This window comes from Cervus elaphus, chromosome 10, assembly GCF_910594005.1.
Source record: "Cervus elaphus chromosome 10, mCerEla1.1, whole genome shotgun sequence".
In the NCBI taxonomy this organism is placed as follows: domain Eukaryota; kingdom Metazoa; phylum Chordata; class Mammalia; order Artiodactyla; family Cervidae; genus Cervus; species Cervus elaphus.
Window position 1 is genome coordinate 50,072,226 of NC_057824.1, and position 25,215 is coordinate 50,097,440.

General features: G+C 45.3%; 2 protein-coding genes and 1 long non-coding RNA gene across 3 annotated transcripts in view; 2 read left to right on the forward strand and 1 right to left on the reverse strand.

Annotated features, from left to right (window-relative positions):
- Positions 1 to 16,825, reverse strand: part of LOC122701865 (60S ribosomal protein L12-like) — a 144,841-nt gene extending 128,016 nt beyond the window's left edge. Inside the window, exon 1 of the mRNA XM_043915268.1 lies at positions 16,745 to 16,825. Within this exon, the coding sequence (XP_043771203.1) occupies positions 16,745 to 16,810 (66 nt within the window). The 5' untranslated portion in view covers positions 16,811 to 16,825. The remainder of the gene's footprint in view (positions 1 to 16,744) is intronic.
- On the forward strand, positions 12,153 to 16,655 carry LOC122701871. The gene is made up of 3 exons (XR_006343139.1): positions 12,153 to 12,250; positions 12,572 to 12,790; positions 16,607 to 16,655. It is a non-coding gene; the product is annotated as an uncharacterized LOC122701871 (long non-coding RNA).
- On the forward strand, positions 16,817 to 17,393 carry LOC122701860 (60S ribosomal protein L12-like). Its single transcript, XM_043915263.1, has one exon. It carries the CDS (start codon positions 16,832 to 16,834, stop codon positions 17,327 to 17,329), a length of 498 nt encoding a protein of 165 aa, XP_043771198.1. The 5' UTR covers positions 16,817 to 16,831; the 3' UTR covers positions 17,330 to 17,393.
- Positions 17,394 to 25,215: the final 7,822 nt, after the last annotated feature.

Below are 25,215 nucleotides of genomic sequence, written 5' to 3' on the forward strand. Positions count from 1 at the left end.
AGAAAACCGGGGCCAGGCAGAAATCAATCAGCAGAAGGCATTAGGTGACAGAAGCCATGAAGCTGTGGGTGTCATGGGTTAGCAGTGGTTTCAGGGCTTATGCACCACATGGCAGACTGCGCAGAGGGGAGCCCGCCCCCCACTACTGAGAACCCCCAGCATGAGCAGGTGGCCGTCTGAACAGCCTGCAGGCCCCGGTTCTGTGCGGTGCTCGACTTTGCTGCAGACGGTATTGTTTCCTATCTCCCCATTTCCCTGTGTGTCCTTACAATAAAGTCCTAGCCAATAAAAGAGACTTACTTGGTTCCTTGTCACCTAGAAAAGCCAGATGTGGTTGATGTGAAATTATGTGTACTACTTTAAAAAGCTTAATTATCATATCACTGACATTTAAAATTTTGCTACACAGAATGGATAAGCGTCATTTTAATAGCTAAATAGTTCATTCCTATATTTCTAGACATGCTGAATACTTTGAAAGTTTTGCTAGGTTAAGAAATATTTAAATGAAGATTTTTGTGCAAATGTCTTTTGGATTGTTTAATTAGTACAGATTCTGACAGGTGAATTAATATTTATATGTACACATACATACATATACATAAAAAACATCATTTATAATTGCCAAGATATGGAAGCTATCTAAGTGTCCATCAACAGGTGAACGGGTTAAGAAGATGTGGTTTGTGTGTGTGTGTGTGTGTGTGTGTGTAGATATACAAAATAGGAAAATACTCAGCCATAAAAAAGAATGGAATTTTTCCATCTGCAACCACATGAATGGACTTGGAGAGTATTATGCGAAGTAAAATAAATTGGACAGAGGAATACAAATACTGTATGATATTTGTATGTGGAATTAAAAAAATACAACATTTATATGTGGAATCTAAAAAATACAACAAACTGGGGAATGTAACATGAAAGAAACAAACTCACAAAGAACACACTAGTGGTCACAGTGGGGATAGGGAAGGAGAGAGGGAATGCAGTGGTGGGGAGTAAAAGGTACAAACTATTATGTATAAAATAAGCTACAACCGAGGGAATATAGCCAATACTCCATAACTATAAATGGAGTAGACCCTTTAAAAATCATGCATCACTATAGATCTGTAACTTATATCGATGATATACTTCAATAAAAAATATATGTATAACCATATTTCTTCCCCAGAGAGGCTTCATTCTTACCTTCGTGCTGCAGCAAAGTTATTTACACCAGAAGGGTGACAAATGTCCTTCCATTGACCTTGCTTAATTTACTGAGTCACATCAGCATTATGGCAGAACTTATTTATTCATAGCCATTGATCATGATATATTATGTATCAGGGATTATGCTTGTTTGGAGGATATGATAGTGACATTGCACTGGTATTCTAGAAGTTTGCAGCCTGGTGGGGACATTAAACCAACGTATGAGTCACCGAAATACAAAGTGAAGTGGTGCGCATATCCAGAGCTGCAGAAATACACTTCTCTGCCTGATTGCGGGTTTCCCAGAGCAGAATTAAGCCTTCTGTGCGGTGCCTCTTTCCAAGGTAACTCTCTGGTGGTAGAAAAAAGGATGGTCTCTGTCAGGCACAGGGAACTCTACTCAATACTCTGTTATGACCTGTAAGGGAATAGAACCTAAAAAAGAGCGGATGTATGTATATGTGTAACTGATTCATTTTGCTGTGGAAACTAACAACTATACTCAAATAAAAAATTAATTAAAAAAAAAGGAAAAGGGGGTGTCTAAGCCTGCTCCATGGTCAGCAGTGATGCACGCAGCTTCTCTTCCTGTTGCCCCTAAGTCCCACACTTTTATGCTATTGAACATCGATTTCTCTTTATGCATGTCCAGCCACCCCACCCCCAAGTGCCCACAGGGGCCAGGCTAGCCAATGGCTGGGATATATGTGACTGTTACCTGAGCCTGAAGTGAGACTGTGGGGAGTTGCCCATGTGTTGAGCACACTCTCTGGCCAAGGGAAGCATTCACCCTTCAGGCTATTGCTGCCAAGCTGGGTGTGGACTCAGAATTTCCAGAGAGGCTAATTCTTCCAAGGAGAAAAGAGAAATGGGATATTTAGCTGAAGTTTCTCAATTTTTACACAGTGCCTCCTCCCCCACCCCCTGCAAGTTGCCTTTGATGTAACTCCAAACCTACAGGTAATAGAACACAAGGTACCGGACATGTCTGAGTTGGGCTAGAAACTGGAAAGCAGCCAAATGAATCCAGAGCTTCCTCTAAACATCTGTGTAGTTTAAAAAGGAAAATGAAAAAAATAAAATAAAATAAAAAGGAAAATGATCATCACTGCCGCAAAGAGCTTGCAGGGTAAGGAAACAAAGTGTGGATGTATAAACACACCCAGGCGGCACGGGGTGACTGGTCATGGGGAGAACTGTCATTCATGGCCACCTGATCCTTACAGCTGCTGGTTCCAGGAGTCATTTTTTCTAATATTTATTTTTATTTCTTTATTTACTTATTTATTTGGGGCTGTGCTGGGTCATCATTGCTACAATATGGGCCTTCTCTAGTTGTGGCAAGCAGGGGCTACTCTTTGCTGTGGTCCACCAGCTCTAGGTGCAGGCTTCATTAGTTATGGTGTGGGGCTCAGTAGTTGAGGCTCTCAGGCTCTAGGGCACAGGCTCAGCAGTTGGGGAGCACGGGCTTAGTTGCTCTGAAGCATGTGGGATCTTCCCCAGCCAGAGACTGAACCCATGTTCCCTGCATTGGCAGGTGACTTCTTAACCACTGGACTACCAGGGAAGTCCATCCAGGAGTCACATTCTAACGATTATTAACAGGCTCTGAATGTTGAGAAAGAAGAGACTATAGACGGTTAATTAGAATTTTTGTAGGAAAGGAGGTGAGGTCTTATAAGGAGCAATTTGTCAGGAAGGTGGAGAAAGATCTTAATGTAGGTTGGTTAAAGGAACAGTGGCAGGGGACTTCCCTGGTGATCCAGTGGTTAAGACTCCATGCTTCCACTGCAGAGGGCCAGGGTTTGATCCCTGATTGGGGAACTAAGATACTGCATGCCACACAGTGTGGCCAATTTTTTTTTTTTTAAAGGCAGGCAGAACTCAGGTGTATTAAAGGCAAAGAAAAAGACAAACAGACAAACAAACTCAAAACATACAAGCAAAACTCCCACATCTGCCCCCAGCCCCCACCCCAAACCAGTAGTAGTTTAGGCAGGAGATGAAGAGAGATCCAGCAGGGAGGAAAAACTAACTTCTAAATGAGACTTGGTAAGAATGTTTGTACATGCATAAAGGCAACTGTACTTTGCAAGCTGTAAAAACAAAGTTGCACATTAGTTGTCAGAAAAAGTAGTCACTGAAGGATGGATTGGTGAGAAGAGGGGGAGACAGGATTTGACAGGGAGGGGAAAGAGTAGGAGGTGAGGCTGGTCAGGTGCAGAGTTGGGTGCTGGGGCTGGGCTAAGGTGGGTGGGAGCAGAGCCAAGAAGTTCCAACCGACTTCACAGGTCAAAGCAATTTGGACGGAGCAGGGCAGCTGGACTTAAGGGACAGAGGTGGAGGGAGAAAGGGGAGGCAGCTGGGAGTGATGCTTATTGGGTGGGTTTGGTGTTTGGGGTTAAAAAGGGAAGATAAAGAATTGGGAAGAAGGAGCTGGGACCGTTCTTGGAACTCAGGTCATGGCTTCTGGTAGACACCCACAGTTTTAATGCAGGGAGATAAGGCAGAGAGGAAGCAGGGACAAATTAACTTGAAGGAAACTTCAGCAGTCCCATAACATCTTCCCTCACTACCATTTCGCTGGTGGTACAAGAGTGCGTGATCCACACAGTCAAAGGTTTTGGCGTAGTCCATAAAACAGAAATAGATGTTTTTCTGGAACTCTTGCTTTTTCGATGATCCAACGGATATTGGCAATTTAACTCTGGTTCCTCAGTCTTTTCTAAATCCAGCTTGAACATCTGGAAATTCGCAGTTCACGTACTATTGAAGCCTGGCTTGGAGAATTTTGAGCATTACTGTACTAGCGTGTGAGATGAGTGCAATTGTGCGGTAGTTTAAGCATTCTTTGGCATTGCCTTTCTTTGAGACTGGAATGAAAACTGACCTTTCCCAGTCCTGTGGCCACTGCTGAGTTTTCCAAATTTGCTGCCATATTGAGTGCAGCACTTTCACAGCATCATCTTTCAGGATTTGAAACAGCTCGACTGGAATTCCATCACCCCCACTAGCTTTGTTCGTAGTGATGCTTCCTAAGGCCCACTTGACTTTGCATTTATTGACTATGCCAAAGCCTTTGTGTGGATTACAACAAACTGTGGAAACCTCTTCAAGAGATAGGAATACCAGACCACCTGACCTGCCTCCTGAGAAATCTGTGTGCAGGTCAAGAAGCAACAGTTAGAACTGGATGTGGAACAACAGACTGGTTCCAAATTGGGAAAGGAGTATGTCAAGGCTGTATGTTGTCACCCTGCTTATTTAATTTATATGCAGAGTACATCACGCAAAATGCCAGGCTGGATGAAGCACAAGCTGGAATCAAGATTGCCAGGAGAAATACCAATAACCTCAGATATGCAGATGACACCACCCTTATGGCAGAAAGCGAAGAAGAACTGAAGAGCCTCTTGATGAAAGTGAAAGAGGAGAGCAGAAAAGTTGGCTTAAAACTCAACATTCAGAAAACTAAGATCATGGCATCTGGTCGCATCACTTCATGGCAAATAGATGGGGAAACAGTGGAAACAGTGACAGACTTTATTTTCCTGGGCTCCAAAATCACTGCAGGTGGTGAATGCAGCCATGAAATTAAAGACACTTGCTCCTTGGAAGAAAAGGCATCACCAACCTAGACAGCATATTAAAAAGCAGAGACATTACTTTGCCACCAAAGGTTCATCTAGTCAAATCTATGATTATACCAGTAGTCATGTATGGATGTGAGAGTTGGGCTATAAAGAAAGCTGAGCGCCGAAGAACTGATGCTTTTGAACTGTGGTGGTAGAGAAGACTCTTGAGAGTCCCTTGGACAGCAAGGAGATCCAACCAGTCCATCCTAAAGGAAATTAGTCCTGAATATTCATTGGAAGGGCTGATGCTGAAGCTGAAACTCCAATACTTTGGCCACCTGTTGAGAATAACTGACTTATTGAAAAAGACCCTGATGCTGGGAAAGATTGAAGGCAGGAGGAGAAGGGGACAGCAGAAGATGAGATGGTTGGATGATATCACTGACTTGATGCACTTGAGTTTGAGTAAGCTCTGGGAGTTGGCGATGGACAGGGAGGCCTGGCGTGCTGCAGTTCATGGGGTCGCAAAGAGTTGGACATGACTGAGCAACTGAACTGAACTGAACTGAACAAGAGTGTGTATGTTACATGTGGCTTCATATGACTGGTCCACATAAAGCTTCATCTGGTGCCCAGGGAACACCCCACTGGTGGTACCCATGGACAGACCCCATGGTCTGGGCACAGTGCCCTGCAGCTCTCCCGGGAGCCACCTGGAAGGCCGTTACATATAGGAACAAGCTCTCTGCACGCCTTGCTTAACAGCCAAGTGGGAGGCAGAGGCAGAGTAGAAAAGGTGTATCATCTGCAGTCACTGGGCTGCTGCCTCTCATTGCATGTGTGGTTTCGTGTCAGCTCCTCATCTGTAAAACAGGGATGATGTTGATCACAGCTTCCCACCTCTGTGCTGTCTGGAAGGTCATGTGAAATGGGGAAATGACAATGCTTTGCTGACTGCAAAGTACCTTCTGGTGCTAAACATCACCATTCCTTGAGTGCTGAAAACTGCATTTCTTCCCACTTTGAAAAGCCCAAGATGATTTATTTGGTGTGGGTATGAATTACAGGGGAAAAAGTTAGCACTGTTTTGTTTTTTTTTTAGTTAGCACTGTTTTGAGAATTTTCCCCAAATTCGCCATATTCACTCTCAAAGGAATGACAAGCTACAGGGGTTATTGTCAGCCACCTGTTGCTCTGGGTAAGCCATGAGAAAATCACCATGCGAAAAGAATAAAAGCAAAATATAGCAATACAACATAACCCAAATAAAAGTACATCGGGTTGATCAGTTGAGGTTGTCATGCCCTGCTAAGCTAAGGAAAAACATACTGTGGACCTTGGAACGCTCAGTCAGCACAAGTTCAGAACACTGCTTGTGCACACACCAAGATGTTTTCCCAAGGCATATGTGGACATATGACCTCCACCTAGGTGATAGCCCTTGTATAAGAAAATAACAGATAGTTTAAAGTAATCAATAAAATGGGAGAGGTGTCCAGGGACACAGGAGGCTGACTTCATGTAGCACAACAGATCCTTTCTGCTTGCCAAGACACTAAATAAAAGTGATGTGGCTCTGAGGAACAGGGCTCTAGACCCAAGAGGTCTTGAGACCCCTGTTTCCATCTTTAAAACTTTAATCCTGTCTCGTTTCTTTTTCCCAAACTGTGCATCAACCACTTTCGATCCCTACCCGCTGTGCTGGCCGCAGCAAGTGGCGCCCAACATGGGGCTCGAAAGTGAAGGATCACCAAGAGCGAACCTGCACCTTTGTTTCAGTTCAGTTCAGTCGCTGAGTCGTGTCCAACTCTTTGCGACCCCATGGACTGCAGCATGCCAGGCCTCCCTGTCCATCACCGACTCCTGGAGTTTATTCAAACTCATGTCCATTGAGTTGGTGATGCCATCCAACCATCTCGTCCTCTGTTGTCCCCTTCTCCTGCCTTCAATCTTTCCCAGCATCAGGGTCTTTTCCGATAAGTCAGTTCTTCGCATCAGGTGGCCAAAGTATTTCAGCTTCAGAATCAGCCCTTCCAATGAATATTCAGGACTGATTTTCTTTAGTATGGACTGGTTGGATCTCCTTGCAGTCCAAGGGACTCTCAAGAGTCTTCTCCAACACCACAGTTCAAAAGCATCAATTCTTCGGTGCTCAGCTTTCTTTGTAGTCCAACTCTCACATCCATACATGACTACTAAAAACACCATAACTTTGACTAGATGAACCTTTGTTGGCAAAGCAATGTCTCTGCTTTTTAATATGCTAAGTTGGTGATGGCTTTTCTTCCAAGGAGCAAGTGTCTTTTAATTTCATGTCTGCAGTCACCATCTGCAGTGATTTTGGAGCCCAAAAAAATCGCCGAGAGCAAAACTGCAACTTTGGGGAGGACGAATTTCCTTTAGCTCCTCTTCCTCCCTCTCCTGTCTTAACCGATGGAGTGACTCAAGCTTTTCCTTCCTTGCCACAGACAACAGGTCTGTCACCCCTCCAGAAAAGTATTTGGTGGGCTCAACAGGAGGGTGACTTGGAGGCTATGATTATGATATTTCCAATGACTATACGGGAACGAGTAGCTCCTGGGAAAGATCCTAATAATCCTAATGGGGTGTATGAGGCTGTATGCAAATAGATTCCCTTCAAAACACTAAAGGAACTTAAGCAAGCTGTTCAAAATTATGGAGTAAATTCTCCTTTTACCTTGGAAATAGTGTAGGGACTAGCTGAGGGTTCCCATTTGATTATGGTGGCTCATGACCAAGCCGGACAGATCCCCATCTCTTTAGATCAATTGGTATGCAGTGGAAATTGGGGGAGAACTCAAGATCAAGTGCTTATGGAAGATCAGGCTATAGAACAGGTGAGGCAATACTGCATAAAAGCCTGGGAGAAAGTAGAAGTTAAACGACAGGCTTTCTTTACTTTAAGAGAAGACCTCACCTCCCCGGAGGAGAGACAATCCTTGCTGGGACACCTTATCAGTCTACCCCTGTCATCAGAGCCAACTAGAACACTCTCTGGTTTAAAGTTTAGCTATGAAACTATGACTACAGAAAAGAGAGATGACATTTTTGACACTGAATGGCCATGATACTGTTTAGACTTCGGGTAAAAACTGGTTAAAATAAAATCTTTTTTGAAGTTGAAAAACTGGTTCTTCTTGCATGCACAATTAAAAAAAAAAGTTGCCTTGTTAAAATACTTTTTTGGAGCTCCAATTCTGCCTGAGAAACAAAAACAGACCTGGGAAAAAACCTAAAGTTAACTCTTATCATGTCCTTGGGATACAAAACCCACTCTATCTGGGACTCCAGCCATAAACAAATTGGTAGAACTCAAACCAAGAAGAAAAGAAGGGGCAAAGAGACATTTTAAATATCAAACAGAAAAGTATGAGATCTCTGTCTATATGTCTGTCTAAATTGATGTGTGTCTCAGTGTGTGTCTTCGTCCTTGGACAAAATTGCTAAAGGCTGATTGGCCAATGAGCTCTATTTAATTGACCTAAAGAGAAGGAAGTGCTTATGAATCAAACAATTCTAAATTCAAAAAATTAAACTAAAATGCATTTCAGGCTTCTGTGAACTGGGAAATATTCACTATTGAATTGATACCTGGTATTAATGTTTATTTATTGACTTTGTGAAGATATTTTTTCAAATGACATAGCTTTGGGTGAGTTATATTTACTAATCTACAAAATGATATAAAGTACAGTTCATGGTTGCTGAAAGTAGGATGTGTGTTTTTAATAAAAAAGGTATAAGGAATGGAATTACATTCTATTAAAGAAAAGGGAAGTACATCTGAACTTACAGGTGGCTGTTTTCTGAATGGGCAAATAGAGTGATGAATACAGAAGCATAAAAAAGGTTTGTGGCAAGTGGAAGAGAGTTTGTGCATGATACAAGTTTCTTAAGACATTAAACTGCCTTTGAAATCTTTTATTGTTACTTTGACTAAGTGAATAACTATTGTTTCACAATGAATATAAGCTGGTACCAATCTGGAATTTGATTTTCTCTTCCTGTTAAAAAACAAAGTTTTCTTGAAATATGGCTTTTGAAAACAGACTATGTAAATTTGTCTTTAAGTGATTCATATTTGCTTTTAAAATCTTTTGTTACTTTGATAAAATCAATGAGTGTTATTTCACAGTGACCTATGGAAACTCTGGCACACATAGACAAAGCTTATTCTGCTTCTAGAAAACTAACCCCTCATCAGAAAATTTGAAATGGATAAACAATGGCTATAAACCAAACAGTCAGGGATATGGGAAGTCCAAGACGGCTGCTTGGCTTTTCCCTGCTCCCTGACAAACCTCTTTTATTTGACACGGTAAAGCCTTTCCTGGCTGTAGGGTTAATATCTCACGATGGAAAAAAATGGTTAAAATATATTTTCTGCAATCTCCAGTGATCAGGAAACCCACTTTGCTGGACAGGTTGTACAGACACTGGCAAAAATTTCATGAGCTTCTTGGAGATTATTACCTTCATGGACGTCCTTTGTCATCAGGCAAGGACCTCTTGGCTATATGAGATTGAACAGACTGCTAAATATGACTACAATTTTCATGACCTTTTGTCTGACATATTACTGGCTCCTAGTCTTTGTTTTCAGATATTAAAAAAACTCCTCAAGTCACTGATGGTTTAAAACAATTTAGTGATTTATACTTGTGGGTAAAATTAAAACATTTTTCTTTTCTCTCTGTCTCGTCCCTCCAGAAGTTGGAGACATTTGGGTTCTGAAGAGCCTTGCTGCTGCTGCTGCTAAGTCACTTCAGTCGTGTCTGACTCTGTGGGACCCCATAGACGGCAGCCCACCAGGCTCCCCCGTCCCTGGGATTCTCCAGGCAAGAATACTGGAGTGGGTTGCCATTTCCTTCTCCAATGCATGAAAGTGAAAAATGAAAGTGAATCGCTTAGTTGTGTCCGACTCTTCGCGACCCCATGGACTGCAGCCTACCAGGCTCCTCCATCCATGGGATTTTCCAGGCAAGAGTACTGGAGTGGGGTGCCATTGCCTTCTCCATCTGAACAGCCTTATCAAGGTCCAAAAAAGACTGTCTCCAGACATAGACAAAAATCTCAGCATATACTGGGGAGCCCAAACTCATATAGATGAGGAGACTAACAACAGTCCTCAGATGCATGGGAAAAACCCTCCAAGAACTAATGAAGAAAGAAGTTGCAAGATCAACATATCTTCTGCTACAAAAACATAAAGGGGGATATGCAGGGGTTAACAGTCAGCCACCTGCTGCTCTGGGTAAGCCATGAGAAAATCACCATAGGAAAAGAATAAAAACAAAATACAGCAATACAACATAACCCAAATAAAAGTACATCGGGTTGATCAGTTGAGGTTGTCATGCCCTGCTAAGCTAAGGAAAAACATAGTGTGGACCTTGGAACGCTCGGTCAGCGCAAGTTCAGAACACTGCTTGTGCACACACCAAGATGTTTTCCCAAGGCATATGTGGACATATGACCTCCACCTAGGTGATAGCCCTTGTATAAGAAAATAACAGATAGTTTAAAGTAATCAATAAAATGGGAGAGGTGTCCAGGGACACAGGAGGCTGACTTCATGTAGCACAACAGATCCTTTCTGCTTGCCAAGACACTAAATAAAAGTGATGTGGCTCTGAGGAACAGGGCGCCTGACCCAAGAGGTCTTGAGTCCCCGGGTCCCATCTTTAAAACTTTAATTCTGTCTCTAGTTTCTTTTTGCCAAACTGTGTGTCGACCACTTTCGATCCCTATGATCCCTACCTACTGTGCTGGCCGGGCCAGAGAACAACCAGATGGCACTGACTCCCTCCCTGTGCAAACAACTCTCACCCAGCCGAGTAAACAGGCCTCCCTGGGTAAGGCGCAGAGGCGCCGCTCCTGTGGGAAGCAGCCCAGAAACCAGGAGCCCGTGCCTCGGGGTCTGGACTTGGGTTCTGCTTTCAGTCGCCCGCTCCCCCTCCCGCCCCCAGGGCAACGGGGTCACCTGTCTTGGCTCCTGTCTTGATGTAAACAGGGCTGGGGGCCCCGGTGGTTTGAGTGCGGCCAGGCCCCAGCTCTCACTCCTCCCGTGTAAATACATACATCACAAAGAATCTTTGTAACCATCCAGGGGAAGGGAGCCTGACTCAGGAAGGGGGTGGGGATGGAGATGCCGGGAGAAGGGAGGTGGCGGAGAGGTGAGGCCCATCCACGCTGAGCTATGTGGTGCAGAGGCCGCTTTGCCCAGTGTCTGACCGAGGGCGCTGCAGCAGAAACCAAGGAGGGTGGGAGGGGGGCTGGGTGAAAGGGGGGTGGAGCGGACCTGATGTCCTCAGCCCTGACACCTTCCCTACTGTAGAATTTCACGTGTGTAAGAAAAAGAACCAAGGCCTCCTCTTCCTGCAGTGCAAGGTCGAAGAAAGAATATCAGTGGAGAGTTGAGAAAATAAATTGTATTCCCGCCTCCACCTTTTAGTCAGCTGTGTGCCTTTGGGATGGTGCCTTAACCTCTCTGAGTCTCCTTGTCTAGATAAATTGGAACTATACTCTCTGCCATTAAGCTCTCTTGATGTGATGGGAATTTTAGGAAGTAATCCACACGACTACCCAATGAGGTAGGGAATGATTATCTTCATTTTAGAGACAGAGGAATTGAGGCCCAGCAAGTAGACCTGATTTACCCCCAACATGCTCATTAAGAATCGGGAGGCTGGGACTGACATATACACAAGCCTATATATAAAACAGATAACTAACAAGAACCTACTGTAGACCACAGGGAACTCTACTTAATACTCTGTACTGACCCACACGGAGGAGAATCTAAGAGTGCATACACGTATTACTGATTCATTTTGCTATACAGCAGAAATTAACAAGACATTGTAAACCAACATATTCCAATAGAAATTGATTTAAAAAAAAAGGAGTGGCAGAAGAAGCTCTTTTCCCTGCCAAACCCCCATTCTGCCCCTGCAATGGAGGATTTCTTTCCTTGCCAATTTGAAAACCGAGATTAGAAAGTTCTGGCTTACTGAAAACCACCTTTCTTGCTGGAGACAGAGGTTCTGACTCATAAGCTCTGCCTCAGGGCCCCCACCTCCCCCAGCCATCTCCTCTCCTCTCCCTGCACTCCTGTATCACCTTGGGTAAAATCCAGGGACGGAGAACAATCAACGGCTTGTTCCACCCAGGGTAGAACTTGGCAGGAACCCCTGGAATTGCTGTCACCACCTTTCCCACTCCAGGGTAATTCATAAGTGTCTGCATTTCCATGGCATGAGGGGGAGAGAGAGAGAGAGAGAGAGAGAGAGAACCGGTAACCCTCTACCTACAAAAACCAGCACTGGGAGCATTCTAGGGGGAGGAGGAAGAAAGGTTCAGAGGCCTTTGACAATAAACTCCCGACCACGATGTTCCAGGACCGGGATGGACAAACTTCTGCCACTGGACCAAATGTGGCTTGCCACTTTTTGGTAGAGTTAGCAATCTAAAAATTTTATGGCTTTTACTTATTTTTCAAAAAAATTTTGTTGGAGTATAGTTGCTCTGCAATGTTGTGTTAGTTTCAAGTGCTCAGGAAAGTGATTCAGTTATACATATATTCATTCTTTTTCAGATTCTTTTCCCATATAGGTTATCACAGAATGTTGAGTAGAGTTCCTTGTGCTATATAGTAGGTTCTTGTTGGTTGTCTATTTTATGTACAGAATTTTATGTTTCTCAATGGTTGGGGAAAAAAATCAAAAGAAGGATTATTGTCCATGATGTGAAGTTATATTAAATTCAAATTTCAGTGTCCATAAATCAGGTGATTTTGGAAGGAAACCACGCTTCTTCGTTTACAGAGTTGCTTTTGCACTATGAGGGCAGAGTTGAATAGTTGTGACATCAACCATGCAGCCTGCAAAGCCGAAAATATTTGCTGTCTGGCCCTTTAGAGAAGTTTGTGATCTCCTGTCCTAGGAAAAACCACGTGTCTGCGACAGAGACTTGTGGGGAGGGTCTCATCACTGGTGAGTAGACATTTATTTAACCCTTGGTTTCTGTACAGCACCCACGCCTCAGCTGTTCCCGGTGGCCTCAGTCCAGCTGGGTCCAGTTGGTAGCCGAGGGGTGCGGGCTCTCAGACCCACCGGTGGATGAGAGTGGCCTTGCCCTTCACCCTCCACCCTTCAAGGGTCAAGTCCTTTCCTCCCCCAGCATGCGGAGTACCAGCAGCCAGGCTTGGGTGCCTCAGGAGGGAGGCTGCAGGATTTTTCCCTGGAGAAACTGACCAAGAGATGCGATCTCGATGCTGACCGTGGGAGTCGAGTTCCCACCAGATCTTCTAAGGGGCGCTCAAGGTGGACGAGGCCTGCCCACACCCAGAGCCAACGAGGCCTGTGAGTGGACCACTGGGATATGTGAGGAAAGCCCCATCTTTAGGTCTGGTGAGGTCGAGAACTTCGGGGTTGATCACGGAAGAGACAGGACCAAGATGAGACAGGATCACAGAACAGGCTTTACTGGGTAAGGCTTGGTCATGACTGCTTGAAAAGGACCTTATAGACAGCTGAAGGCCTAGCAGGAGAACTTCCAGGAACAGTTGCGGCATCTGGAACCCAGAGAGGGAACAGGGCGAGGGAACTTCCAGGAGAGAGGGGAATCGCAGAAGGGAATTGCGTGTCTTGGTGATGTCACTCAGGAGTCCAGTGGGGAGTTTCTGGGTAGAGAACCCTGAAGGGCAGCAGCAGGTTTGGGGGTTTTACTGCCCTGGGGTTTGTCTCATCTACTGGGAGCTGATGGTGATGCCCTTTGGCAAAGCAGGCAGGTTCAGGTGGCTAAATAGATCCTTCTTTGGGCTATATTTAAAGCAATGGGACTTGTGAGGATTTGTGTTAAGGTGGGCTTGGAGGCTCCTGTGAAGAAGCAAAACACACCAAGGCCATCTCCAGCTCATGAAATAACTGTGGCTACAACAAGAGAAAGACCGAGAAACCATGACGATGCAGGGGGCAGAAGAAAACAGTGAACAGAAACCTGCTGTTAACAACCTCAGAAATGCAGGGTCCTCTACAAATGGAACACTCAGGAAACACAAGAAGTATCTTTGGGATGGGAAATACTGGAGCAAAAACGAAACATTCAATAGAAGGGAAGGTTAAGGAAATATGACAGCAAACAGAACAGAAAAGACAAACACATTTTCAAAAAGGAGTGAAAAACATGAAAATTAGAATCTCAACCCAGGAGTTCCCACATCTGAATTTTAGGAGTTTGGGGAGGCAAGAACAGAGAAAATGAAGTGGGGGAAATTATGAGTAAGACAATTTAAGGTAATTTCTCAGAAATGGAGGACATGCACAGCCCACTGAATGCTCAGCAAAATGAATGTGAAAGAAACAAAATCAACACATGGATGAGAAAATTTTGAACCTAAAGATTACCAGAAATCAAAAAGAGGTCTCATGTAAAGGATGAAGAATCAGAATGCTCCTGGGTGGCTTAATAGCAATATTGGAATTTAGGAAACAATATTCCAAATTGTTTCCAAACTAGAATTTTACACCTAAACTACAAAAAGTTATTTTTAAAGAGGACCAAAAAGACACTTTTAGATAACCAAGGTCTCAAAATATTTACTCCAACAAGCACGTTATCTCAGAATGCTTATAGAAGAATATGCTTCACCCAAAGAAGGAGCTTTGTCAATCCTAAAGGAAATCAGTCCTGAATATTCATTGGAAGGACTGATGCTGAAGCTGAAACTCCGATACTTTTGCCACCTGATGCAAAGAACAGAGTTATTGGAAAAGACCCTGATGCTGGGAAAGATTGAAGGCAGGAGGAGGAGGGGATGACAGAAGATGAGATGGTTGGTTGGCATCACCGACTCGATGGACGTGAGTTTGAGTAAGCTCTGGGAGTTGGTGATGGACAGGGAAGCCTGGTGTGCTGCAGTCCATGGGGTCCCAAAGAGTCAGACACGACCGAAGCAACTTAGTACGTACGCAAAGGAGGAGTAATCAGGAGAGAACTAGGACCCAGAAGCAGAAAACCCAACTGATGGGAGGGGACGGGATTAAGGGCTTCCCAGGGGGCTGCAGAAAGGAGATCCCAGGATGACAGCAGGGCAGGAGCTGAGAAGCAGCCTTTCTGGGGCAGGAAGCAAGAGTTTCAGAATTTTTCTAAAGAGTCAAACATATGTCTGTATTCAGGTGAGAAATAGAACTGTTTTCAAAATCTAAAGAAGAGATTTTAGCCCCAATGGAAAAAGACTTCTTTGCATTTCTTAAATTTTTTTTCCTGTTGCTGTTTAGCAGTTTTCAACAATCAAGTCCTTCTATTTTTCTACATTGTTTGTCATTTGTGCATCTATGCAATAATATGAAGACAGAATTTTAGGTCAAGAATATTCCAGCATCTCTGACTATGTCCGGAATGTGAGATACTACTCTGTCATTCTAAACACTTCAGTCTTCCTCTTTTATATTATGCAGCGACATTCCCCGTAATGAACAGGGCCCATGGATTTTCCAGGCAGTTTGGGGCCTGTTCTAAAATGGGGCACAGAGCCTTGTGCTTCTCAGCCAGCTGTTCTGAAGTTGTGATTAGTCATTTGTCCCATCTGCCGTTGTTAAGAACTTTAAACAGCTCTTCATCCGAAAGATGGCCGGATTTCGGGTATGGCCGAAAATACGCGCCTATATCTGGAGGATTTTAGTGAAGAGAGCCTGAGCTTTGAACCTGAAATTACTTGCCTCTCCCACTCCATAGCTGATGAATTTTGGCAACTGTTCTGAGTTTTAAAAATGATCCTATCGTGGCTGCAAAGCATCTGGTACCATGCATGTTTCCTTGGAGATGCTTAACGCCTAGTGGCTGTGACAGGTGTTAATGTTTTGCAGTTTCCATGGTGCTTTCATCTGTCTTTTCTCACTGAATCTTCAATGAGGTGGGAAGGCAAGTTTGACGTCTCTACTTAAAAACAGATAAAACTGACACTCGGCACAGCCTAGTCCTCCCGATGGACCCCTTGGGGGCAGAGCCTTTCTGGTCTCTGGGCAATGCTATAGCACAGATAGAGCCATTGGGAAGGGAACTTACTTGAAAGAGCAACCATTCCTGCCTTAGTTTTGCTTTCATTCCTACCCGTCCAACAGAAGGATCACGTGGTCAAGAACAGACCGTAATTACAGACCTGCATCCAGAAAGAGGGTGTTTTCACGTTCCAGTGGGACCAGGAGAGATAAGTGATGGCAGGACAGAGCAGATCCAGGAAATAATGTTTTTCTATCCATTGCCTCAAAGAAAACTGGAAAACAAGTGTGTATGAATCCCTTCACTCTTGTCAATACGTTTATTCCATAGATGGGGTAAGAAATATCAGGGCAGTCTACAGTAAGGACAAAACTGCAAGCAAAGGATAGAATTTAAAAAATGGCATTCTTGGCACAATCTTTCCCATTCGTCATTTTAAAGACATGTTGTGGTTGTTTAGTTGCTAAATGGTGTTTGACTCTTTTGCGACCCCATGGACTGTAGCCCACCAGGTTCCTCTGTCCATGGGATTTCCCAAGCAAGAATGCTGGAGATGGTTGCCATTTCCTCCAGGGAATCTTCCTGACCCAGGGATTGAACTCATCTCCTGCTTGGCAGACAGATTCTTTACCACTGAGCCACAAGGGAAGCCCCTTTAAAGACAAAGTTTGATGAAAATGTTTACTTAGTTACATTCGAAGAGGAACTTGAAGCCTGCATAGAAATAAAAACATTATCCTTTGCTTGGGGCTTTGTCCTTCTAATTACTGCAGACTGCTCTGATATTTTTTGTCCCATCTATGTGCAAGGTTGCCAGGAGAAATATCAATAACCTCAGATACGCAGATGACACCACCCTTATGGCAGAAAGTGAAGAAGAACTGAAGAGCCTCTTGATGAAAGTGAAAGAGGAGAGTGAAAAACCTGGCTTAAAACTCAACATTCACTTTCGGCTTTCGGCTAGGAGGAGGCGAAGGTGCAACTTTCTTTGGTCGTCCCGAATCCGGGTTCATCCGACACCAGCCGCCTCCACCATGCCGCCTAAGTTTGACCCCAACGAGATCAAAGTAGTGTACCTGAGGTGCACCGGTGGGGAAGTCGGTGCCACGTCTGCCCTGGCCCCCAAGATCGGCCCGTTGGGCCTGTCTCCAAAAAAGGTCGGTGATGACATAGCCAAGGCAACTGGTGATTGGAAGGGTCTGAGGATTACAGTGAAACTGACCATTCAGAACAGACAAGCCCAGATTGAGGTGGTACCTTCTGCTTCTGCCCTGATCATCAAAGCCCTCAAGGAACCACCAAGGGACAGAAAGAAGCAGAAAAACATTAAGCACAGTGGAAACATCACTTTTGATGAGATCGTCAACATTGCCCGGCAGATGCGGCACCGGTCTCTAGCTAGAGAACTTTCTGGAACCATTAAAGAGATCCTGGGGACTGCCCAGTCTGCGGGCTGCAATGTTGATGGCCGCCACCCTCATGACATCATAGATGATATCAACAGTGGTGCAGTGGAGTGCCCAGCTAGTTAAGAACTGCAAAGGAAAAAGAAAAATAAAGGATCATTTGACAACCAAAAAAAAAAAAAAACAACTCAACATTCAAAAAACGAAGATCATGACATCCGGTTCCATCACTTCATGGCAAATAGATGGGGAAACGATGGAAACAGTGACAGACTTTATTTTCTTGGGCTCCAAAATCACTGCAGATGGTCACTGCAGCCATAAAATTAAAAGACACTTGCTCCTTGGAAGCAAAGCTATGACCAACTTAGACAGCATATTAAAAAGCAGAGACATTGCCGACAAAGGTCCATCTAGTCAAAGCTATGGTTTTTCCAGTAGTCATGTATGGATGTGAGACTTGGACCATAAAGAAAGCTGAGTGGCAAAGAATTGATGCTTTTGAACTGTAGTGTTGGAGAAGACTCTTGAGATCCCTTGGCCTGCCAGGAGATCAAACCAGTCAGCCCTAAAGGAAAATAGTCCTGAACATTCATTGGAAGGACTGATGCTGAAGCTGAAACTCCAATACTTTGGCCACCTGATGTGAAGAACTGACTCACTGGAAAAGACCCTGATGTTGGGAAAGACTGAAGGCAGGAGGAGAAGGGAGTGACAGAGGATGAGGCAGTTGGATGGCATCACCAACTCGATGGACATGAGTTTCAGCAAGCTCTGGGAGTTGGTGATGGACAGGGAAGCCTGGTGTACTGTAGACCATGGGGTCACAAAGAGTCGACGCGACTCAGCGACTGAACTGAACTGACTGATGTAGTAAATGTAGTTTTTCTTTTTAAGCAAGCTTCAAGTTCCTCTTCAAACATAAGTAAATAAATATTTGTACTAAACCATGTCTTTAAAGTGGTGAATGGGAAGGATTGTGCCAAGAATGCCATTTTAACGTAAAAGGCAAGTGATGAAAGATAGGGACCTGTGGCAAGGACATAAAGTGGGAGCTTGTGCACCCTTGTGAAAGGGTCTAAGATGGCATAATTTAACGGGAAACAGTGATGGGCAGGAAAAGACAGCGAGCGCATAGTTCCCTGAGACTGTGAGAAAGAGCTGCCTCAGCAAATGTGTCCTTCAGCCTTAACTCTTAGTTGCTACATAATCCACAGGGAGGGTGGATTCCGGGGGTGGGGTTGCATGGTGGAGGGAGAAGAGGGGAGGAGGCAGGGTGCATCCAGCTGTTGCACATACAGAACATCTGGAAACTGAACCCTTGTAACCTGAGAACGACCTGATTTTTGTATACTTTGATTTCATCCATACCGCATCTTCTCCCCTACATGCTTGCCCAATTTCTGATACTTGTTCATCTCTGCAACAGAACCACAACTATCATCCGTCATATCCCTCTCCTGAGAAATTCAGCAAAATGTAGCTTAAGAGGTTACAAAGGGACCAGAGGGGAACAGTGAGCCGATAGTCTGTTTAGCTAGACTATGTGTTTCTGGACTGTGAATTTGCTTATGTGCACTTGGTAAACAGTGGAACTATTAATATATTAGTATAAGGTGAAGCCCTATTGTTTCATATACAAGTTTTCTCAGCATGTTATTGCTTTGAGTTGCTAAAGCACCAGCACCTGCAAACAAAGCACTCTGACGAAGTTGAACTCAGCAAACTATGGGACAACCAGGAACAGTGCACGTCCCTTCCTCCCTCCTGTTAGCTCCCGTGGCCACATGCTTTAGTTTGTAAGGCTTATGTACACTTGTCCCTATCTTTGTGTATCTGCCCGTGTCACCCTAACTCTATAGCCTCAGTCTTTCCTCACAGCCCTTCCATCAGGCTACCCTTCCCTTTTATTTAAAAAATTTCCCCTCGTTTGACTGAGATATAATTATCAATAGTATTATATTAGTTTCAGGTGTACAACATAATGATTTGATATATGTACATACTGTGAAGTTACCACAGTTTAATTAACACCCGTCACCTCACAGTTAATTTTGTTTTCTTGCGATGCAAACTTTTAAGACCCACTCTCCTAGCAATTTTCAAATATACAATACAGTATTAACTATAGTCACCATGCTATCTATTATATCCCCAGAATTTGTTACCTTATAACCCAAAGTTTGTACCTTTGGACCATTTTCACTATTTTTAGAAATCTCTAGAACAGGGATTTGTGGCCACACATTCTTTAATCTCCACTACCCATCGCAGAATAAACATTTACCAGAATGGTGTTGAAATATTTACCAGTCTCTCTCCATTCTCCCCACCCTTCCACCTTTGTGCTTTTGCACCAGCTCTATCTGGAATGTTCTTGGCTGGAAGGGCATTTCCACAGCTCCTCCTTTGAATACCACCCCATCTGCAAAGTCCTTCGGGTTTGACCTCTGCCCTCAAGCTCTGTATCTCTCCATCTCTGGGTTATGATCTCACATTGTATCAACAACACGTCAGTTCCCGTGCTAGGAGCGTCCCAGGTCGAGAAAGGCAAGATTCTAGCCTGATTTTTATTTCCCCTATACTCTGGTAGGGCTGATTAAATGTATGTGGAAAAAAAGAACACGGAAAGTCGAGGGATCCAGCGTGCGTTCTTTGGTTCAACAACCCAACTTTCCACAAGGTCTTTTCAAAACGAGCTTCTATGGGCAGTGCCAAGGACTTAAGAGCAGGCGGCGTCGGCCTGAACTCTGCAACTAGGCTGGCTCCAAGGAGGCTTGAATGAGGGGCTCACAGCGCGGATCTCCCTCTCCCCCACGCAGTCTTTGTAAGTTATTGCCATATTGCCACCTATGGGCACAAAAAGAGCCCAAGACCCAAAACGCCGGAGAGGAGGGAAGATGTGGCGACTGCGACTGGCCGCCGGGGCTTCTTGGGCCCCACAGGCCGACACTGGCCCTGCGGGACCGGAAAACCCACGCCTTCGTCCTCCCGGGGCAGGGTTACCGCGCCTCACACGCTCGCCCACAGACGAGTGCAAGGAGAACTGACCCCCTGGGGCTGCCGTCGACTTCGAAACACAAAGGCCGGAAGTACGTCGGCGTCAGCCTGGCCGGGCGCCCTCTCTAGGACCCTGGAGGCCCCACAGCTCAGTGGTTCTCCAGACCCGAAGCTGGTGGGCGGAGGGATCTGACCTGGCGACACCCAAGGCGTGTACCCCACTGCAGGGGCGGCAAAGTGGCTCGCAGGAACACATTTGCAAATCGGAAGCAGAGTTTACGTGTGGAAGACAAACTCCACTTAAATGTATCCCGGCTTGTTTCAGCTAAGGGCTTGGAGCGCAGAGGATTATCACCCTAGCTCCCCCAAGGACGAGGATAAACAGGCCTGCAGAAAGCAGATCAGGGCTCAGGGTCTCTCAGTGACCGAATGGGTCAGAACGCGGACTTGTACGTGTCGCAATGGTTGGTGCACTTTCCGCTGCCCGGGTCTGCCTCTTAACAGAAATGAATCCTATGAAAAGCTTACTGCTTTCAAAAGGGTAGGAAACTTGGAACAGTTTCAAAGCTGATCAGACGGAGTGTGTGAGAACTCAGAGAAGACATCTTATACCCACTAGGATGGCTACTATAAACCACCCCCACACACGAAACAACAAATGTTAGCAAGCATGTGGAGAAATTGGAACCCTTGTGCGTGGCTGGTGTGCCTTTGTGCAGTGGTGCAGCCCCTTCGGAAGACTGTATACACTAACAACAAAATACCTGAAAAGAAAGATAAAACAGTCACATTCACGATAGCATCAAAACCGGCAAAATATTAGGGATAAATCTATTGAAGAGATGAAAGATCTGTACGCTGAAAACTATAAGGCTGATGAAAGAAACTTAAGTCACAAATAAATGGAAAGATACCCTGTGCTCATGAACTGGGAGAATTAACATTAAAATGTCCATATCACACAAAAAACATCTATTGAATCAATGCATTCCTTACCAAGATTCCAAGAGGCATTTTTCACAGAAATAGAAAAAACAGTCCTACAAAGATATAGAATCCAATGGAACAGAATCAAGAGCCCACAGATAAATCCACACCGAGACAGGTCAATTGATCTTCAACAAGGTTGCCAGGAAGGCACAATGGGAACAGGAGTCTCCCCAGTAAAAGGTGCTGGGAAACTGAATTTCCACCTGCAGAAGAATGAAACTGGACCCCTGCCATACACCACTCACAAAACAATAACTCGAAATGGTTTAAAGACAAATATAAGACCCGAAACCATAAACCTAATGAAGAAAACACAAGACAACACTGGTGTTGGCAATGATTTTTTGAGGATGATACCAAAACACAAGCAACAAAAACAAAAATAAGTGGGACTGAATTAAATGAAAGAACTTCTGCTCAGGGGGAAAAGGAGTCTACAAAATGAAAAGGCAACTTATGGAATGGGAGAAAAGTATTTGTAAGAAACTCATACAACTTAACAGCAAAAAAACCTAGTAACCTGTTTACTGTATATTGGACAGAGGACCTGAATAGATATTTTCCTAAGGAAGACAGACAAATCACCAACAGGCACATGAAGAGATGCTCAGCATCACTAATCGTCAGGAAAATGCAGATCAAAACCACAGTGAGATATCACCTCGCATTTGTTATAATGGCTATTATATAAAAGACAAGAGATAACAAATGCTGGTGAGGATGCAGAGAAAAGGTAACCCTGGTACACTGTTGGTGTGTTAGTCACTCAGTCGTGTCCTACTCTCTGGGACCCCATGGACTGTAGCACTCCAGGCTCCTGTGTCCGTGGGATTTCCCAGGCAGGAATGCTGCAGTAGGTAGCCATTTCCTTTTCTAGGGGATCTTCCTGATCCAGGGATCGAACCTGTGTCTCCTGCATTGCAGGCAGATGCTTTACTGTTTGAGCCACTGGAGAAGCTGTAAATTGGTGTGGTGACTATGTAGAGCAGTGTGGAGGTTTTTTAAAAAAATTAAAACTACAATATGATCCAACAATCCCACTTCTGGGTAGATATCCAGAGGAAATGAAATCGGGGTCTTAAAGAGACACCTGCATTCCTGTTCATCGCCAAATTATTTGCAATAGTCAAGATGTGGAAGTAACCTAAGTGTCCACTTAGGGATGAATGGATAAAAAAGATTGACATGTATCTTCTTCTAAGACATGGGATTATTCAGCCATGAGAAAGGACACCCTGCTATTTTTGACAATACAGATGAACCTTGAGGATATTATGCTAAGTGAAATAAGTCAGGCAGGAAGTTTCTGGATTCAACAGCCAGTTCTGGATTAAGCGAAGCTTTTCTGTTGTCCTCAGGTTCACTCATGTTGAGTAAGGATTTCCTTCCTTTTTAAAGTTGAATAATATTCCACTGGGTAAATCACATTTTGTTCATCTGTTCATCCTGCGATGGACATTTGGGTTATTTCCACCTCGTCTTTAAGAGGGAAATGACATGATCTTACTGTGTGGTCAGAGCACTGAGGATGATGGGAAAGGAGGCAGACTTGGGAGGACTGTGAGTACCCGAGGGAGGTGCAGCAAGACAGATGCAGTCTGCGGGGAGGAAAGGGCTGGAGTCAGAGCAGTCTGGCTTCGGTGACATCCTTTCATCTGAAAGGGAGGGGGCAGGAACCCAGGGTCTTAGTTTGGGAAGTTGGGAGGAGACTCCCAGAGAAGAAGGAGCAGAAGGAGGAGGAGAGGAGGATGGTGAAGAGAAGTGGTTTTGCTTTTCTTTAGGGATGGGGTGGAGCAGGGAAGACAGTGCTAGAATTGGGACTCAAGATTCTGAGAGATCGTCAGGACATCCAGGGGGCAATGCCTGAGGATAGGAGCGAAAATGGAGTAAGGTGACCCCGGAATTATAAAAGGGACCAACAGACACAGTGGAAGAGAAATGTCCTCCTTTCTCCTCTCAGGCAGAACTCTCTGCCAAGCCCTGCAGGCTCTTAAAGTTGCTGGAACGTCTCCCAGCCCCTTAGCTGGACACATAGTGCCCTCTGGTGGCCATTACGTGCAGCTGCAGCTGAGCCTGGACCCTAGGGCGGAAATGGCCTTCTGGCATCCTGAAAGCTGCAGTTGTGGCCCATTAGCCTAAGAAGGAACTCCAACCCTCATGATGGATCTTAAGATCCTGCACATAAGGACTGGGTACTCAAAGGTCCAGAGAAGCTAACAGCCCCCTCGACCCGTGCCGTGAGCCTAGGAGGCACTGTGGGACAGCAGAGGAGAAACAGGAGACCAGTAATGGGAGGTTCACACCTAACTTAGAGGAGTCGGATGCTTTTGGTGTAAATGTTGTTGTTTATTTGAAAGCATTCACATAGAGGGAGCCTCATCCCTGCAGTCCCTGGAGGGTGGCAAGGCCCACATCGTGGTTACATCATCTTTCTCCGCCAGGCCCCTTCCACAGCCCGGCTCTTTCTGGAGAAGTAACCCTGCCTCCCGATCACACCTTTCTTCGAGGCCTGGGATTTAACACTGAGCTGGCTGGGCCTCTTACGAGTATCAGGAATCTGAGCAGAGTTCCCAGGAGCTCTGGTTCCCTTCCTTCCTCTTCCTCCATTAGGAAAAGTGCTGTGTCCATCCTGATCTCTGGTATGTGAGTTTTGAGGTGCCCAGAGCTGGCCCCATGGCCTGGGGATTCGGAGGAGAAGAAAGAAGGGGAAGAAGGCAGCACAACAGAACCCAGGGAGGTGGTCTCGACTGAGCTTTGCTCATGAATCCCGAGCGCTCTCCCCGTCCCGTCAGGCAAAACATCTAACCACGATCTTTTTCCTGATGGTGAGGGGCCTCCCATGGCTTTGACTAAACTGGCCTGGTTCTCAGAGGTCGGGGTCTCCCGCTGAGTTCTCTGCACAGATGCAGCCCAAGCAGCCATTCCTCCTTCCTCTCCTCCTTCCGCTCTCCTGGGACCCAGCATCCTCTGCCCCTTTGCCTCCAGCCACACGGGCACAGACCCGCGCTCGGAGCTCAGGCTTCCGATCTTGTCAGAGGGTTTGCAGGCTGGGTCAGGGCAGGTAAGGGGAGGAAACTAAAAGGAAATAGCCTTGGTATGTCTGATGGTGACTCATGAGGTCTGATTGGCTGGAACTGCAAGTTCTAGCCTTGTTCAGCCAAATGGAAAAGGGCATTAGCAGAGAAAGTATTTCAGCCCTATATCCAGTTGGTGTCTCCTGCCTAACTTGGAGCATGCCATCCCTTCACTCCAGTGGGTGAGCTAGCCCCAGAAGAGTCCTCCAGAGAGGGGTGAAGTACTTATGGACTGAGAAACTGTTGAGAAGGAGATAGTTTGTGGCAACGAGCCCCTCCTGGGGTGGGACATCCTCAGCTGCACTTGACGATAGTCCCACCTTGCTGGAGAATCCGTCGGTGGGTCTTTGCTGGGTGGGCAGGAGGTGGCCATGGCAGGACCACACTTGGCTCTCTGGACCCCTCCTTCCTCCCTGCAGTGCCCAATCTCTGCCGATGGTCCTGCCCCGCCCTCGGGTTGCTTCCCTTTGTCAGGATCTTGCCGCCCTCACACCTCAGCTGTCTCACACCCAACTGGTCACGAACAGTCTTTTGCCTCTTCTTGGTAAGCTGTCTTAGGCTTCCCCTGAAATCCGAACCCCTCCTGGAAGTTTCTCTGGGTTTATCAGCAGCTCTGTGCCCTCTTCTTGTCCCCAGGCCTGGCCAGGACTCAGGTCTTCTGAGGTTTTCGCCTCCTCGTCCAGCCCGGCCCATCTCTCCTGCTGTGGGTGGGCCGGGTCGCACATGCCAATTGGCCTCAGCCCTGGCCTGTTCAGGCTGGACCCTGGGTCTCCTCCTTGATCTAAATATTTCTTCCTGTCACATGTTAGGCTTTGTTCCAGTCTCATAATGTGTTGCAGTATCAATTGCTACATTTTTTCCCTTTTGACTATTTGGATTTTCTTTGTAGCCCTCCTATTGGTCAGACTGGGCTTTTTTTTTTTCTTTTTTGCACTGGAGAGATGGGTG

Excerpts from the sequence above, each read along its gene's own strand:
- LOC122701860 (XM_043915263.1), top strand. The coding sequence starts at position 16,832 with ATGCCGCCTAAGTTTGACCCCAACGAGATCAAAGTAGTGTACCTGAGG.